The 18,681-nt window shown below is 41.4% G+C and overlaps 2 protein-coding genes across 30 annotated transcripts; both read right to left on the bottom strand.

Annotated features, from left to right (window-relative positions):
* Positions 1–61: 61 nt before the first annotated feature.
* Positions 62–11,981, bottom strand: LOC310879217 (uncharacterized protein). Of its 29 annotated transcripts, none has more exons than XR_014570961.1 (15): positions 11,492–11,660; positions 11,022–11,091; positions 10,577–10,663; positions 10,036–10,116; positions 9,340–9,417; positions 8,873–8,956; positions 8,333–8,413; positions 7,631–7,708; positions 7,167–7,245; positions 6,626–6,706; positions 3,547–3,624; positions 3,086–3,172; positions 2,411–2,488; positions 1,948–2,034; positions 62–433 (listed from the first exon to the last, which is right to left on the bottom strand). XR_014570961.1 is itself a non-coding variant. In XM_083793711.1 (13 exons), the coding sequence occupies exons 1-4, from the start codon at positions 9,237–9,239 to the stop codon at positions 7,640–7,642; spliced, it is 270 nt and encodes an 89-aa protein (XP_083649837.1). In that variant the 5' UTR covers positions 9,240–9,307; the 3' UTR covers positions 62–433; positions 1,948–2,034; positions 2,411–2,488; positions 3,086–3,172; positions 3,547–3,624; positions 4,226–4,312; positions 4,554–4,651; positions 6,626–6,706; positions 7,167–7,245; positions 7,631–7,639. The 29 variants fall into 29 exon arrangements, 10 of the variants coding, with proteins under 10 accessions (XP_083649837.1, XP_083649836.1, XP_083649838.1 ...); XR_014570963.1 differs by having other exon boundaries at positions 8,873–8,959; positions 9,340–9,414; positions 11,492–11,659; XR_014570965.1 differs by having other exon boundaries at positions 1,948–2,031; positions 8,873–8,959; positions 11,492–11,656.
* Positions 11,982–15,005: 3,024 nt separating this feature from the next.
* Positions 15,006–18,416, bottom strand: mrps2 (mitochondrial ribosomal protein S2). Its single transcript, XM_083793705.1, has 4 exons — positions 18,379–18,416; positions 17,621–17,743; positions 17,024–17,147; positions 15,006–16,830 (listed from the first exon to the last, which is right to left on the bottom strand). Exons 1-4 carry the CDS (start codon positions 18,401–18,403, stop codon positions 16,281–16,283), a joined length of 822 nt encoding a protein of 273 aa, XP_083649831.1. The 5' UTR covers positions 18,404–18,416; the 3' UTR covers positions 15,006–16,280.
* Between the last annotated feature and the right edge of the window lie 265 nt (positions 18,417–18,681).

Below are 18,681 nucleotides of genomic sequence, written 5' to 3'. Positions count from 1 at the left end.
TGTGTGTATCATGCATAAGCAGCACATCTTAATTAAAAATAGACCAGCATTTAAACTTCTGATTCATATCTTTTATTGTATATTAAAATGTCATGAGCATATTGCATAATGATGAACAAAGGTTTGTTTCACTGGATTACTTGTCATATGAATTTACATTCAAAAGGAATTAAAGACAGTCAAAACTAAATCTTGAGTAGTGCACATTTTGAGTAGGGTTGACATCGATCATAGTAGAGTCTAATAATATTCTACCAAGTTAACTTTGTGAGCTTCCAGCATATTATCATTTAGGGTGACCAGGTTAAAATCTCAAACCAGCAGCTTGGATTTCAGACGAGTATACTCGCCAATGGCAGTCAATGTTAATATCAGTGTAGGAAACCTTTTGAGTGGCCGTGAGTAAACAATGCAGACAGCTGGATACGTCCATCTGTAAAGACAAATGAAGAAAAATAAATTTACTGTGGTTTCCAAAGAAAGATAAGCATTAAGGAAGGGTTTAAAGTGTACTGTTGGCACTATTAATGACTCCAAGCACTCACAGGATTAAATGCTTGGTGTAAACGATAGACCATTTAGTCTCTGCCACCTTCTGACACAGGCTCGACACACTGTCGGACTGCAACGCCTAAGGGGCTAGCTGGGGGGGGGAACAAAATAAAACACATAAAATAGACTTACCAACAACGTTCAGGCTGCCAGCAGCCACTCCGTACCAGTATTTAGCCAGCAGAACATCTCTGCATGCTGCTTCTGAAGAACAACTTGACCACCATGAGAAAAAAATCAAGGCACAATATGTTGAACATTTTATCATATTAAATACGCTTTCTCATGGTGACCAAACAGGGCGGTTTGAGACATTGTAAGCCAATTTCTATTCATGTCAACAATATGAGTTTGTTATAGCATCAATAATTAATCACTTTTATATACTTCATTGACTGACTCCATCCGTTTTTTGTGGAGTTGTCCCCTCAGCCACGGCAGTATTAAACAAACCCCTGATAGGATGGTTCTGTGTACAGTGGGGACCTTATGTTTATGTACTACAGTTTTTCCTGTGCTATGAATTTTGTTGTGGGTATTTTGAACAGACCTGTGAAGAAAAATATCACTTTGGGGACAATTATTTATCGGTTTGAGATTGTGCCATCATTTCATATGGAGGTGGTGGAATTAAGGCCACTCAACCTCCTCAGATCATGAAGGACATTTTGTCTATCCTGCTAGCATAGCCACACATCTGAAGGGGAGGCAGATGGGCAGTCCAAGTCCAGGATGTCAAACATTTCCCTGAACACTTTTATCACAAGTCATGAAGGGCTCAATTTAATTGGCTTCGTGGCCAAATTACAGAAGGCTGAAATTAGACATGAAGGACAGAACAAAGAAATGTGACTTACTTGCAAGCCAGACGGTATCCATTGATGACTGGGTGTATCTTCTGCGTCACCAGTTCATCTGCACTCTTAAGCAACTCCGCAGCAATGATCACCTGAACAAAACCCCAAAAGTCTATCAATCATCACCAGAACATATTCTCTCAATACCACAAGAGTTCATCATTGATCATCTGGACAAAAAAATAATCAATGATCACCTGAATCCCAACACTACCAGTTTAATTAAGGGAGGACATTTCCATTTAGCACTCCAGCAATGCCTAAAATGTTGAAATACCGAACCCTAAAAACGATGCATATGGATTTGAGATTGTGCCGTCATTGTGGAAGTGGTAGAAATGGCCATTCAACCTCCTCAGATAATGAAGGACATTTTTTCTATCCTGTTACTTAACTACACATCTATAGCAGAGATGTACAGTACTGAAATCAGGATGTCAAACTTTCACTGGAAATCAGAAGTACACTTATCCCAAACAAGGCAGTATTATACTGTGCAGTGAAGTAACTATGGACCAATAAATTATCATAAACTTACCAAGAACATTGACGTTGCCAGGTTACTCTGCAGTGACTCGGTAACAGTATTTGGACCACAGCTCATCACCATGTCTGCAATCTGCTTCTGAAGAACAAGTTGGTCAACATGAGAAACAATCAATGAAAACGATGTCCCATGTAACAGGCACAACACTCAAACCTTTACATGATTCCTCGTGATGATTAAACACAGGGTAACTGAGCCATGTTGAGTCTGTTTCTATTGTGTCAACCACCATAACTTACTTCTATATTCAACAATAATCAAAGTATGAATGTTTCAAAATAGTGTTCTGTTGGCACTATTAATGACTCCAAGCACTCACTGGATTAAATACTTGGTGTAAACGATAGACCATTTCGTTTCTGCCACCTTCTGACACAGGCTCGACACACTGTCGGACTGCAACGCCTAAGGGGCAAGTTGGGGAGAAAAAACTAAACGCATAAAATAGGCTTACCAAGAACGTTCAGGTTGCCAGCAGCCACTCTGTACCAGTATTTAGCCAGCAGAACATCAGCACATCTGCATGCTGCTTCTGAAGAACAAGTTGATCACCGAGACAATTAAGGCAAAATACATTGAATGTTTTATCGTAATATTCTCTCTCATGCAGGCTAAACAGGGCGGTTTGAGACATTGTAAGCCTATTCATGTCGACCATATGAGTTTCCTATATCATCAATACTCAATCACTTTTATATACTTCATTGACTGATACAGCCATCCGTTTGTAGAGTTTTGTACCCTCAGCCATCTGGGCGAAAAACAAACAAGGGTTTATCGATGAGCAACTGAATCCCAACACTACCAGTTTAATTAAGGGAGGACATTTCCATTTAGCACTCCAGCAATGCCTAAAATGTTGAAATACCGAACCCTAAAAACGATGCATATGGATTTGAGATTGTGCCGTCATTGTGGAAGTGGTAGAAATGGCCATTCAACCTCCTCAGATAATGAAGGACATTTTTTCTATCCTGTTACTTAACTACACATCTATAGCAGAGATGTACAGTACTGAAATCAGGATGTCAAACTTTCACTGGAAATCAGAAGTACACTTATCCCAAACAAGGCAGTATTATACTGTGCAGTGAAGTAACTATGGACCAATAAATTATCATAAACTTACCAAGAACATTGACGTTGCCAGGTTACTCTGCAGTGACTCGGTAACAGTATTTGGACCACAGCTCATCACCATGTCTGCAATCTGCTTCTGAAGAACAAGTTGGTCAACATGAGAAACAATCAATGAAAACGATGTCCCATGTAACAGGCACAACACTCAAACCTTTACATGATTCCTCGTGATGATTAAACACAGGGTAACTGAGCCATGTTGAGTCTGTTTCTATTGTGTCAACCACCATAACTTACTTCTATATTCAACAATAATCAAAGTATGAATGTTTCAAAATAGTGTTCTGTTGGCACTATTAATGACTCCAAGCACTCACTGGATTAAATACTTGGTGTAAACGATAGACCATTTAGTTTCTGCCACCTTCTGACACAGGCTCGACACAGTCGGACTGCAACGCCTAAGGGGCATGCTGGGGAGAAAAAACAAAACGCATAAAATAGGCTTACCAAGAACGTTCAGGTTGCCAGCAGCCACTCTGTACCAGTATTTAGCCAGCAGAACATCAGTACATCTGCATGCTGCTTCTGAAGAACAAGTTGATCACCATGAGAGACAATTAAGGCAAAATACATTGAATGTTTTATCGTAATATTCTCTCTCATGCAGGCTAAACAGGGCGGTTTGAGACATTGTAAGCCTATTCATGTCGACCATATGAGTTTCCTATATCATCAATACTCAATCACTTTTATATACTTCATTGACTGATACAGCCATCCGTTTGTAGAGTTTTGTACCCTCAGCCATCTGGGCGAAAAACAAACAAGGGTTTATCGATGAGCAACTGAATCCCAACACTACCAGTTTAATTAAGGGAGGACATTTCCATTTAGCACCCCAGCAATGCCTAAAATGTTGTTATACCAAACCCTAAAAACGATGCATATGGATTGGAGATTGTGCCGTCATTGTGGAAGTGGTAGAAATGGCCATTCAACCTCCTCAGATAATGAAGGACATTTTTTCTATCCTGTTACTTAACTACACATCTATAGCAGAGATGTACAGTACTGAAATCAGGATGTCAAACTTTCACTGGAAATCAGAAGTAAATTTATCCCAAACAAGGCAGTATTATACTGTGCAGTGAAGTAACTATGGACCAATAAATTATCATAAACTTACAAAGAACATTGACGTTGCCAGGTTACTCTGCAGTGACTCGGTAACAGTATTTGGACCACAGCTCATCACCATGTCTGCAATCTGCTTCTGAAGAACAAGTTGGTCAACATGAGAAACAATCAAGGAAAATGATGTCCCATGTAACAGGCACAACACTCAAACCTTTACATGATTCCTCGTGATGATTAAACACAGGGTAACTGAGCCATGTTGAGTCTGTTTCTATTGTGTCAACCACCATAACTTACTTCTATATTCAACAATAATCAAAGTATGAATGTTTCAAAATAGTGTTCTGTTGGCACTATTAATGACTCCAAGCACTCACTGGATTAAATGCTTGGTGTAAACGATAGACCATTTAGTTTCTGCCACCTTCTGACACAGGCTCGACACACTGTCGGACTGCAACGCCTAAGGGGCATGCTGGGGAGAAAAAACAAAACTCATAAAATAGACTTACCAAGAACGTTCATGTTGCCAACAGCCACTCGGTACGAGTATTTAGCCAGCAGAACATCTGTATGCTGCTTCTGAAGAACAAGTTGATCACCATGAGAGACAATTAAGGCAAAATACATTAAATGTTTTATCGTAATATTCTCTCATATGCAGGCTAAACAGGGCGGTTTGAGACATTGTAAGCCTATTCATGTCAACCATATGAGTTTCCTATATCCAGGGCTGCACATAAGTGGTGCGCAGGTGCGCATGCGCGGTAAAAATTAAAAATGCGCTGTCAATCAAGCGCCGGGAAGCGCTTCTGCGTACCAACAGCTGGGGCCGCCCAGAATGATTATTATGGCCAGAATACTAGAAAATGTTGTGGCGAGAGCATTTCCCACCGACTGCCACTCAAAGTGGCTACTGGCCCAATCACAGCGCGTCCTTACTCAAAAGGGGGAGGATCCTGACCATGCTGCTTTCTGCTAGGAGCCTGGGAGGAGGCGGAGGGCGGTTGACAGGAAAACCTTACACAAATAGTTTCGTCTTCTCTTCTCCGTTTCAGATAGCAAACTACTGTAGTCCCCGGTGTAAAAGGTCATGCTTTGGATGCTTTGCACTCTTCCCATTTGCCGCTGTGCTTGTGTTTGTTTTCCGGCTGTTGGAGCAGCATGGTTGCTCGTGTGCGATGCCGTCTCAAAACCCGAATCCGAGGCAGAAACCATATTAGCGTCTCTCACAGCCTAGGCACCGGCCACCGACTTTTTACGGGTACTAAGGTTTTAGTTCCGACATAGTGGAGTGGGAAGAGTTTAAAGCATTGCGGACTGGCACTGCTGCTGCCCAACATGAACACCGTGTCTCGACATACTGTGCCTTATTATCGTAAAGTCGGGTAGTGTACACTGTTTATTTTTGCACCGAGGAGCCATGTGTTTCTGACTGTCTGACTACGTACGTCGCCTCATCTAAAAACAAAAGGGAACTAGGGAAGCCTGATGTATGCTTCGCCGTACGATGTGTCGCATGTTAAAAAAATAGCTGATCTGCAAGCTCACAACGTGTCGCAACACGTTGTGAGCTAGTAGATTGGTTATTTAAATACAAAATAATAAAAAATCTAAATATTGCTTTGATGCTCATATCATATTATCCTTAGGAAGTATTAAGTTGTTAACTTGTTTTTATTATAATATGCATTCCATAGGGCTGGACCACACATGGACCTAGATTTTAGCAAATTTATATATTTTTAATAATGGGATGAATCTACAACAAGAGCCATTCTAGGGCTAAATCTAGAGTTGCAATACCCTCCATTGACTCCCCACTCATCCAATAAATATTGTTTTGCTATAAGTTATTCATCCCTCTTTTATCCATCTGGCGAGACGGGTCGCCGCATTTTAGGAGCACCAAGCAACTCCTCCAGGTGCTCTTCTGAGTACTAGACCAAAAAAGTTGTGTGCAGCCCTGCCTATATCATCAATACTCAATCACTTTTATATACTTCATTGACTGATACAGCCATCCGTTTGTAGAGTTTTGTCCACTCAGCCCCTGCAGTATTTAACAAACTGCATCGCTGATAGGATGGTTGTGTACAGTTAGACCTCATGTTTATGTACTATGATTTTTTTGACCGTTTTTCTGTGCTACTGTGTTTTGATGAGTATTTTGAACAGACGTATTTTTCTTTGATTTGAGATTGTGCCATCATTTCATATGGAGGTGGTGGAATGAAGGCCACTCAACCTCCTCAGATCATGAAGGACATTTTGTCTATCCTGCTAGCATAGCCACCCATCTGAAGTGGAGGCAGATGGGCAGTCCAAGTCCAGGATGTCAAACATTTCACTGAATACTTTTATATTCACAATTCCTGAAGGGCTAAATTTAATTGGCTTCGTGGCCAAATTACAGGAGGCTGAAATTAGAGAAGACAAATGGACTTACTTGCAAGCCAGACCGTATCCATTGATGACCGATGTTGGATGCATCTTCTGCACTCTTACGCAACTCCGCAGCAATGATCACCTGAACAAACCCCCACAAGAGTTCATCAATTACCACTGCAACAACACCAGCACAACAAGAGTTCATCATTGATCATCTGGGCGAAAAACAAACACAAGGGTTTATCGATGAGCACCTGAATCCCAACACTACCAGTTTAATTAAGGGAGGACAATTCCATTTAGCACCCCAGCAATGCCTAAAATGTTTTTATACCAAACCATAAAAACAATGACGCATGTGAATTTGAGATTGTGCCGTCAATGTGGAAGTGGTGGAAATGGGGCCATTCAACCTCCTCAGATAATGAAGGACATTTTTTCTACCCTGTTGCATAACTACACATCTATAGCAGAGATGTACAGTACTGAAAACAGGATGTCAAACTTTTCACTGGAAATCAGAAGTACACTTATCCCAAACAAGGCAGTATTATACTGTGCAGTGAAGTAACTGGACCATTTAATTATCATAAACTTACCAAGAACATTGACGTTGCCAGGTTACTCTGCAGTGACGCGCTGTTGTCCAACTACTGTTACAGAGTCTGCAATCTGCTTCTGAAGAACAAGTTGGTCAACATGAGAAACAATCAAGGAAAACGATGTCCTGTGTAACAGGCACAACACTCAAACCTTTACATAATGATTCCTCATGCCGATTAAACAAAACAGGGTAATTGAGCCATGTTGAGCCAGTTTTGAGACCGTCTGTGTCAACCACCATAACTTACTTCTATATTCAATAATAAAAGTATGAATGTTTAAACATAGTGTTCTGTTGGCACTATTAATGACTCCAAGCACTCACAGGATTAAATGCTTGGTGTAAACGATAGACCATTTAGTTTCTGCCACCTTCTGACACAGGCTCGACACACTGTCGGACTGCAACGCCTAAGGGGCATGCTGGGGAGAAAAAACAAAACTCCTACAATAGACTTACCAAGAACGTTCATGTTGCCAACAGCCACTCGGTACGAGTATTTAGCCAGCAGAACATCTGTACATCTGCATGCTGCTTCTGAAGAACAAGTTGATCACCATGAGACAATTAAGGCAAAATACATTGAATGTTTTATCGTAATATTCTCCATCATGCAGGCTAAACAGGGCGGTTTGAGACATTGTAAGCCTATTCATGTCAACCATATGAGTTTCCTATATCATCAATACTCAATCACTTTTATATACTTCATTGACTGATAGAGCCATCCGTTTGTAGAGTTTTGTCCACTCAGTCCCTGCAGCATTTAACAAACTGCATCGCTGATAGGATGGTTGTGTACAGTTAGACCTCATGTTTATGTACTATGATGTTTTTGACCGTTTTTCTGTGCTACTGCGTTTTTATGAGTATTTTGAACAGACTTATTTTTCTTTGATTTGAGATTGTGCCATCATTTCGTATGGAGGTGGTGGAATGAAGGCCACTCAACCTCCTCAGATCATGAAGGACATTTTGTCTATCCTGCTAGCATAGCCACCCATCTGAAGTGGAGGCAGATGGGCAGTCCAAGTCCAGGATGTCAAACATTTCACTGAATACTTTTATATACACAATATCACAATTCCTGAAGGGCTAAATTTAATTGGCTTCGTGGCCAAATTACAGGAGGATGAAATTAGACAAGACAAATGGACTTACTTGCAAGCCAGACCGTATCCATTGATGACCGATGTTGGATGCATCTTCTGCACTCTTACGCAACTCTGCAGCAATGATCACCTGAACAAAACCCCACAAGAGTTCATCAATTACCACTGCAACAACACCAGCACCACAAGAGTTCATCATTGATCATCTGGGCGAAAAACAAACACAAGGGTTTATCGATGAGCACCTGAATCCCAACACTACCAGTTTAATTAAGGGAGGACAATTCCATTTAGCACCGCAGCAATGCCTAAAATGTTGTTATACCAAACCATAAAAACAATGACGCATATGAATTTGAGATTGTGCCGTCAATGTGGAAGTGGTGGAAATGGGGCCATTCAACCTCATCAGATAATGAAGGACATTTCTTCTACCCTGTTGCATAACTACACATCTATAGCAGAGATGTACAGTACTGAAAACAGGATGTCAAAACTTTTCACTGGAAATCAGAAGTACACTTATCCCAAACAAGGCAGTATTATACTGCCCAGTGAAGTAACTAGGACCAATAAATCATAAACTTACCAAGAACATTGACGTTGCCAGGTTACTCTGCAGTGACTCGGTAACAGTATTTGGACCACAGCGCATCACTACGTCTGCAATCTGCTTCTGAAGAACAAGTTGGTCAATATGAGAAACAATCAAGGAAAACGATGTCCTTGTAACAGGCACAACACTCAAACCTTTACATAATGATTCCTCATGCCAATTAAACACAGGGTAATTGAGCCATGTTGAGCCAGTTTCGATTCCGTCTGTGTCAACCACCATAACTTACTTCTATATTCAATAATAATCAGCATATGAGTGTTCCACTAGTGTTCTGTTGGCACTATTAATGACTCCAAGCACTCACTGGATTAAATGCTTGGTGTAAACGATAGACCATTTAGTTTCTGCCACCTTCTGACACAGGCTCGACACACTGTCGGACTGCAACGCCTAAGGGGCATGCTGGGGAGAAAAAACAAGACATAAAATAGACTTACCAAGAACGTTCAGGTTGCCAACAGCCACTCGGTACCAGTATTTAGCCAGCAGAACATCAGTACATCTGCATGCTGCTTCTGAAGAACAAGTTGATAACCATGAGAAACAATTAAGGCAAAATGCATTGAATGTTTTATCGTAATATTCTTTCACATGCAGGCTAAACAGGGCGGTTTGAGACATTGTAAGCCTATTCATGTCAACCATATGAGTTTCCTATATCATCAATACTCAATCACTTTTATATACTTCATTGACTGATACAGCCATCCGTTTGTAGAGTTTTGTCCACTCAGCCACTGCAGTATTAAACTGCACCGCTGATAGGATGGTTGTGTACAGTTAGACCTCATGTTTATGTACTATGATTTTTTTGACCGTTTTTCTGTGCTAATGTGTTTTGATGAGTATTTTGAACACTTTTGTTTCTCTCCGATTTGAGATTGTGCCATCATTTCATATGGAGGTGGTGGAATTAAGGCCACTCAACTTCCTCAGATCATGAAGGAGATTTTGTCTATCCTGCTAGCATAGCCACCCATCTGAAGGGGAGGCAGATGGGCAGTCCAAGTCCAGGATGTCAAACATTTCACTTAACACTTATATACAATATCACAATTCCTGAAGGGCTAAATTTAATTGGCTTCATGGCCAAATTACAGGAGGCTGAAATTAGACAAGACAAATGGACTTACTTGCAAGCCAGACCGTATCCATTGATGACCGATGTTGGATGCATATTCTGCACTCTTATGAAACTCCGCAGCAATGATCACCTGAACAAAACCCCACAAGAGTTCATCAATTACCACTGCAACAACACCAGCACAACAAGAGTTCAACATTGATCATCTGGGCAAAAAACAAACAAGGGTTTATCGACGATGAGCACCTGAATCCCAACACTACCAGTTTAATTAAGGGAGGACAATTCCATTTAGCACCCCAGCAATGCCTAAAATGTTTTTATACCAAACCATAAAAACAATGACGCATATGAATTTGAGATTGTGCCGTCAATGTGGAAGTGGTGGAAATGGGGCCATTCAACCTCCTCAGATAATGAAGGACATTTTTTCTACCCTGTTGCATAACTACACATCTATAGCAGAGATGTACAGTACTGAAAACAGGATGTCAAACTTTTCACTGGAAATCAGAAGTACACTTATCCCAAACAAGGCAGTATTATACTGTGCAGTGAAGTAACTATGGACCAATAAATCATAAACTTACCAAGAACATTGACGTTGCCAGGTTACTCTGCAGTGACTCGGTAACAGTATTTGGACCACAGCGCATCACTACGTCTGGAATCTGCTTCTGAAGAACAAGTTGGTCAACATGAGAAACAATCAAGGAAAACGATGTCCTGTGTAACAGGCATAACACTCAAACCTTTACATAATGATTCCTCATGCCGATTAAACACAGGGTAATTGAGCCATGTTGAGCCAGTTTCGATTCTGTCTGTGTCAACCACCATAACTTACTTCTATATTCAATAATAATTCTGTTGGCACTATTAATGACTCCAAGCACTCACTGGATTAAAGGCTTGGTGTAAACGATAGACCATTTAGTTTATGCCACCTTCTGACACAGGCTCGACACACTGTCGGACTGCAACGCCTAAGGGGCTAGCTGGGGGGGAACAAAATAAAACATAAAATAGACTTACCAACAACGTTCAGGTTGCCAGCAGCCACTCTGTACCAGTATTTAGCCATCAGTACATCTGCATGCTGCTTCTGAAGAACAAGTTGATCACCATGAGAAACAATTAAGGCAAAATACATTGAACATTTAATCATAATACGCTGTCTCATGCTGACCAAACACGGTGGTTTGAGACATTGTAAGCCAATTTCTATTCATGTCAACCATATGGATTTGAGATTGTGCCGTCATTGCATATGGAAGTGGTGGAAATAAGGCCACTCAACCTCCTCAGATAATGAAGGATATTTTCTCTATCCTGTTGCATAACTACACATCTATAGCAGAGGCAGATGTACAGTACTGAAAACAGGACGTCAAACTTTTCACTTTAAATCAGATGTACACATATCCCAAACAAGGCAGTATTATACCTTCAGGGCAGAAAATGTATCAGTATAAATACCATGGACCATTTAATCATAAACTCACCAAGAACATTCACGTTGCCAGGTTACTCTGCAGTGACTCCGCACCAGTATTTGGACAACAGCTCATCACTACGCTTGCACACCACTTCTGAAGAACAAGTTGGTCAACATGAGAAACAATCAAGGCAAAATACTGAAAAAGAGCAACACTCAAACCTTTCCACGTGATTTCTCATGGCAACTAAACAGGCTAATTGAGCCATGGTAAGCCCATTTCTACTCCCTCTGTCAACCACAATAATTGTCTTAGAACTTCCATATTCAATAAGATCTTAAGTAAGAGTTCCATTAGTGTTGTTTTGTTGGCACTATTAATGACTCCAAGTACCCACTGGATTAAATACTTGGTGTAAACGATAGACCATTTAGTATCTGCCACCTTCTGACACAGGCTCGACACACTGTCGGACTGCAACGCCTAAGGGGCAACGCTAGGAACGAAAGGGAAAATAAAACACTTTAAACTTACCATAAGATTCTGTCATGGCGGGCGTCATTGGGCCAGCTGAATAAATGGTCACAAAACACAAATCAGGTTAAAATGTTGAAGAGATGTTAAACGTTGACAGAACCGTGGATTATATAGCTAGTAGCTACCTGGACATGACACTGCAAACCCAAATATAATTCCATTTGTGCATTGCTATTGACAAATGTATTGATTGCAACTGTTCAGTGGGCTAAGTATAGGCAGACAACGTAGTGTACCAGGATTTGTTTAATATATTTGCATAATCTGCCCCGTTTGCCTGTGTGCTTAAACAGACTTTTTACTTTTAATGACAGAATGGCAAGACATACTTCTTTTCTCACATAGGAGGAAAGACGCATCATCTACTATCATGCCAAGTAGGTACAGTAGCTATACAACCCAAAGTTCTACCAAACATTTCCATGTTGTCCAACATTTATTAAAATACAGAGCCGTCTGTTAGTACCCACAAAATGCAGTAACAGCATTGCACTTAACAGCCACGGTAACGTCATGTGATTTATCTGGCCCTGTTCCATACTTAAAGGCTATGGAACAGTACCTTCAGGCCATCGTGAGCCAGGTGCTACTACTGTATATGCCCACGTTTTACATAATAAGAGGGACCAAAGCCTGTGCTATGATTGAAGGGGCAATGTCAACATAAAGATGGTCATTTATTATCCCAAAGAAATGTACCCATGATATTCAGCTAGAAAGTCTTCATTTTAACAAGATTAACAATCTGAATAGACATATCAATAATTATTGGTTTATTTATTTTTTTATATATATTTTTATCCCACGATTTTGTAACCCATTTTTCACCCCTGTGTCAATCATCTAATGTGATCCTGGGCTCTACACACCCTCCGCCAACCTGGGGAGAGCAACGGACTTAACTCATGCTTCCTTCATGCTTGAGTGTCCAAGTTGCTCCTTTACACCTGACAGGGGAGAGTTTCCCTGGTTGGACATAGCGCGTGTAACGCCAGGGCTCCACTGGGCGCGTCTGCGTCGCGTCTGCATCGCGTCTGCGTCGCGTCTCCGTCAGCGTCGGGAATGTTCCCTTTTAATCAATGGAGGGTGGCTCCACTGCCCGCGTTGCGTTGCGTTGTGCTGCGTTCGGTGACTAAAAAATTGCCCCGGTTCGTTTTTTGACGCACGCACGCGTTGACAGCAACATAAAAGAATGTTGCTGACGCGCAGTTTTCAAATGCCCGCGGTGGAGCACCTCTAGCGTGACGTTGACGTTGTCATGACACGAGCAGGACGCGACGGAGACGCGACGCGCCCAGTGGAGCCCTGGCGTAAGGAACACGTTATTCCAACCAGTTCCTTTCCCCTCCATCAGGCGCCCCGGCTGGCCAGGGGGAGGCAGTTTAGAGACCAGGATTACTGCATGTTTTTGTGAGGGTACCTACCCTAGGGGACACGGGGAGAACATGCAATTATTGGTTTCTTACTGGCAAGTGATTGATCTTAACAGCGTTTGTACCTTGACAAGTTCTTGGCAGCAAAATCACACTGCAGATTATATGTAGACATGTGGCCGTGGGATGTGCTGCAGAGTAGAGGACACACCTATGAAGAGAAGGCAAAGTTTTTTTTAAAAGTTACCTTATAAAAAAAAGGTAAGGAGGAAGTAAGGAACCTCGAACATCTAGAAAGAATGATTGCTGTTTAACCATTTAAAACTATTCAAACACTTTGTTTGAAAATAGCACATCTACAACCAACCTCAGCGACGCGTTGTGAGTTTATAGATCGACTACGGTATTTGATTTATGCTAGCTTTATGTGGCCTAGTCGCTTCTGGTTGCTTAATATTTCTCTCGAAATCTGACAACACTGGAGAGTAATGAGACAAGACCAGGGCTACATCAACCAGTTCTCTCCATTTAAATCACGGATAAACGAAACTGCTTGGCACGATTAATCCCACACATTTGTTGGAAAATAAAAAATGTTCAACGTTATCAAGGCCGTGGCCCGTGGTGGTTAATAGTATTTTTTAGAAGCCTGTTGCAATCCAAACGACCACGTGGTCACTCACAGCCTTGTCTTGAACGAAGCAAGAGTCATTTACATTGTCAGAATATTTTGAAATACCTTCACCCTTAAAACGTGCACTAATTACAAAAGATGACTGTTATTACATTAGTTAATTACTGTGGTACTGTAACACGTTGTGTGACATAACATGGCTCATCATGCAGTCAGCGAATTCCTCTCGCGAAATAAATAAATGAAGGTCACCCTTACATAATCACTAAACTGACAGTCAAATATCTACAAGGAACATTACATTCACAAACACTAGCACTACGCACTTCATATGAGCCACTTGGCACTTACCATGTTCAGAGAAACTGCAAAATGGAGTTGGAAAATGTGCGTGCTGTCCTTTGAGTCAGCCAACTGTCGGAAACTGCGAGGGGAGGGACCATTTGGTTGTGCGCCAGTGTCGCGTCGCGCAGCACAAACAGCAGATTTCCAAGCTCACAGCGCGTGTGCTTGTAGATCTGCTTTTTGTGGAGGGCATGTGGAAGGCTCTGTCACCAGGCGGAAGCCTCAGATCCTGTCTAGATTAGAATACGCCTACTGTGTCCGGTAATATACATACACGCACACAATACATGCCAAAATCGTTTCCGTATCCGCTCTAAACACAGACTGGATCAGTAGCCTGTAGTCAAATGACACGACCGGTCTACGGTATTTCTGTGCAGAACACAGAAATACAAAAAACTGCCCTTTCAAGTCAACTCAAGTAAGCCTTTGCAGTTTGCACTTCAATGGCTACAATTGGACTATTAGTGCCTAGTAGGAAAATAGCTCTAAAAACAGTAGCTCTGGTCCATAGCTCTAACGACGTGCAACAGCAGCAAGAGCAAAGAAAACAGTAGGCTACTGTGCAAATTAAGGTTTAAACTTTTAACAATGGCCCCAGCCTGGAGAAAAATACAACACTACAAACAGAACAAATTATTTTATTCACTTAGCATTTACATTTATATTCTAATATTATTGCTCAAATGCATTAAGGGAATCACTTAGTTATTTTAATAAATAAACCCAGCTACAGTGCTTTAATATATTTTGAGCTGTGCATGTGTGTTATCAGTGAGACAGTGAAGAGCCGGCTTATAACTAGCACTACAAGATGAGCGAATGTTACAGTATAGGCCTATAGGCCACCGGCACATTACAAATCGTGCCTTAATTTACAGTAATGCTCAACTCATTTTTCTCACCTTAAGGAGTAGTTCACACGAAAAAATGACTCATTTTCTATCGACACATATAAAGCCTTGAATTCATGGAGATTATTTTAGGACAGGGATTATATATGTTCATTTCCCTGTGGGGGGTGCATCAGCTATAGGTCGGGAAGTAACACTGATATAGGCCTACTCCCTCTGTACTGTGCCAAAGACTGTTACTTTTCAGGATTCAAGCAAAAGCAGCAGATCTTCAAGCTCAAAACTTGTGGATCTGATCTGCTACCTTTGTGTGATGCTGTAGTGTAGTATGATCAAGTAGGCACGGACGTTAATTTACGAAAATACACAAAAAGTTATAATATGGAGACAAGAAGTTTCTGCCTGATGTATAATTACAAAAAGAAAACAAAAGGGAGAGCACCCAAGAAAGTTGTTTAAGCTGCTGAGTCTGATACACATTAACACATCCCTGACCCCGCAGAGGAAAAGCAGCAATGAAGAAAAAAAGAAATTTCATTAGTATGTATTATGTTCATTCAAAATTGATATATTAAATCAAGTAGTAGTGCATGGAGTGGACAGTCTTGAATTCCAACACCTTTGAAATAATATGGATGCGTGTGTGTGTGTAGCTCTTGGATATTTTCATTTAATGAAACATGGAAAATGGATCTTCCTGGCCTCGCCTGAAGATGATTCTCAACTCATTGTGTCGTGAAGAACCTCTTTTTCTTGTATACCCTGTTCATTTTCCAAGTAAATAGGATGCTCTCTGAATTTGTACCAGTTCACTTGTCCAAATAAATCTATTCTCCATGCTTTTATCTCCCTCCTGGTCCGTCTCTTTTTATTACCACCGACTCCAGCCTTGCCATTTACAATCTTTTGTAAATGGCCATTTTAAATGATTTCGCAAAACACATACCCTACCCACATATATAAAGGACAACACAGTTAAACCATAACAAATAACAGGTACAAAAGTTGAACACCGCTCAATCTTATTTAAGCGTTCTGAGTTGGGCAGAGACAGTTTTGACTCCTGCTCAAAAATATGGACGCTAGGGTTCATGTGGTGTTCGCATGTTTGTTCACGAGCTTGTTGTTTTTGGGGACGCTACTAGACCATGCAGGAGCTCCATGTGCTTCCTCTTGTCCTTGGCACGGTTGATGGTCATCTTAAACAAGCGACAGTACAGCTCCAGGGCAACCGGAGTGTCGTCGTTCCCTGGCACGGGGTACGTCACCAGGCTGGGGTTGCAGTTGGAGTCCACGATGCCCACAGTGGGGATGTTCATTTTCGCCGCATCCCTGATTCCCACATGCTGCTGAAATACGTTGTTGAGGGTGGACAGGAAGACGATGAGGTCCGGCAAGCGGACGCCCGGGCCGTACTGTATGGGAGCGTTGGTGAGGATGCCGCCCTGCCAGTAGCGTGTGTGGGCGTATTCCCCGCAGTCCCGCGCCGTGCTCTCCACAAGTTGGCTGAACTGGCGCCGGCGGCTGACAAACAGTATGATGCCACCCCGGTACGCCACATGGGCAGTGACATTCAGGGCTGCTTGAAGGTGCTCCACTGTCTGATCCAGGTCAATGACGTCTTGGTCCAGACGACAGCCAAATAAGTAAGGCTCCATAAGCCTAACAAAGTGTGAAATTAGTGGTGCATTAGTGGAACTCATGACAATTTGATGAATGCAGTCAATCAATCCATCCAAACTCTACATCTCACACACTCACACTGACTCACACACACACCTGGGAGATTGAAAAAGTCCCCACTACAAAAATAATAATAACAACATTAATAGAAGTGATGAAACAGGACACCAACCTGTGTCGACAGCCCTTTTTATGGCCAAGATGCACCCTGGCATCAAAGAGGTCTTTCAAGGAGAAGAGCTCTGACAGACGGAAAAAATCTTCCGTCTCTAGAGGCTGGTTCAGAAGCTTGTTGTCTGTGTCAGGACATGAGAAAATAACAATCAGAAAGTGCCGTCATGGGCAATTGCGCATTAAGAAATGCTGTTAAAACCGGGAAAGCAGCCATCCGTCTCATTTTTGATTTTTGCATTGGCTGTTCAAAAATAGCATATTTGCAACATCACGTCACTTTGTGCTGAACTGCAAGCTTGTACATCTGCAATTTTTTAAAAGTCTTGAAAGTGTTAGTGTTAGATAAGTGTTAATCTGGGACGTACAGGTTATGTCACCATTTACAACAGGATGGGGTCCTGAGCTAAAATTATTAATAAGTCAGGACCCAAATACTAGGGCCCTTTCGAGTCCTTAACTCATATGAAGACAAATTAACATTTACGGTGAAGATTGGGGTCGCAGTGATTAAAAAATGCATATCAAATTGAGGGGGTCCTTGGAATGAAAGAGCTTGAGAATAACTGGGTTATGTTATTCATGCACAAAGTCTCACCTGTAGCATTGCTTTCTATGTTACTCTGCGGTGGTTTAATAGCTGCTGCAGTGGCATGCAGTTGTCCTCTGCATAAGTATGGTACCGTGGGTACCAACCGTGGGTTGCGTAGCAACAAAAGTCCTACAGGGAAAAAATAAATACAAAAATGTTAAATCAATCTGTTGGCAATTCACAATTCACTGAATTCAGCCATAAGCTCAGTGGCTCTCAAAAGTGTTGGCAGGCTAAAAGTGGATGATATGCTGAATATAATACAGCTAGAATGTGATTGTTTATGAATATTACTGAAATGCCTTGCAAATTAAGAAATTACTAATAACAGAACAGCTAAAATGCAGCTAGAATGTAATGCACTACAGTGAGAATAATACTAGTGTACGTACTGTACATTTATCTCTCTCTCATCTCATCCACACATTCATGTCTAATAATCCAATAACCAAGATCTTCTCTTATAGGGTCCCTTCCAGGCACCAAATAAATCTGTTCAAATGGGGGTCCGTGGCCCCTTAATTAATACTATCAAATTATCAATGTGAGGGTGATTCACATGTTAATGTTTGAGAACCACTGAGGCTAGCTAAGGGTAGAGGGGAAACAAGGTAAAGGGGAACCCTAATCAAGGTATCGTCACGGCTGATAATACTATGCAATCTACACAAAACAATGACACACCAATAAAGATTGCAGCATTTTCCTCAAAAAACGAAACTAATATAGTAAATAATAAATATAGTATGAAGTCTTCCTTTTACCGTTCGTTAGAACCCTGGCGGCCATGCTTGCTTGTCGATTCCCCTCCCACACACAGAAGGTCAAAGTGTGTAACTGGTAAATGTAGTCCACAAGAATACGTCAAAAGTATCTACTACGTAATCCACTTCCATAAAGGACTACAACTCCCATTACTTCACAATTCGTCTCTCGAGACAGACTGGGTAAAAAGGGAAAGAGGGCGCTGTTTTTCCTTTGTTTTGCCAATGGTTACCCAGATTGCTTCACAATTTAGACAAAATAATACCAACTTGGAAGTTGGAACAAAACAACTTTATTGAAAA

The sequence above is a fragment of the Protomyctophum parallelum genome, assembly GCF_964188405.1.
Source record: "Protomyctophum parallelum genome assembly, chromosome: 21".
Taxonomy (NCBI): domain Eukaryota; kingdom Metazoa; phylum Chordata; class Actinopteri; order Myctophiformes; family Myctophidae; genus Protomyctophum; species Protomyctophum parallelum.
The sequence above is the reverse complement of the archived record's forward strand: the minus strand, read 5'-3'. Positions and strand labels throughout refer to the sequence as shown.

Coding starts and splice junctions, on each gene's coding strand:
- LOC310879217 (XM_083793708.1), bottom strand. CDS start 9,239: ATGGTCTATCGTTTACACCAAGCATTTAATCCA. Junction 8,960..9,206: donor TACACCAAGCATTTAATCCA/GTGAGTGCTTGG, acceptor CTTGTTCTTCAG/AAGCAGATTGCAGACGTAGT. Junction 6,707..8,872: donor TGGCAACGTCAATGTTCTTG/GTAAGTTTATGA, acceptor GGGTTTGTTCAG/GTGATCATTGCTGCGGAGTT.
- mrps2 (XM_083793705.1), bottom strand. CDS start 18,403: ATGGCCGCCAGGGTTCTAACGAACG. Junction 17,148..17,620: donor CATAGAAAGCAATGCTACAG/GTGAGACTTTGT, acceptor GTCCTGACACAG/ACAACAAGCTTCTGAACCAG. Junction 16,831..17,023: donor AAAAAGGGCTGTCGACACAG/GTTGGTGTCCTG, acceptor ACACTTTGTTAG/GCTTATGGAGCCTTACTTAT.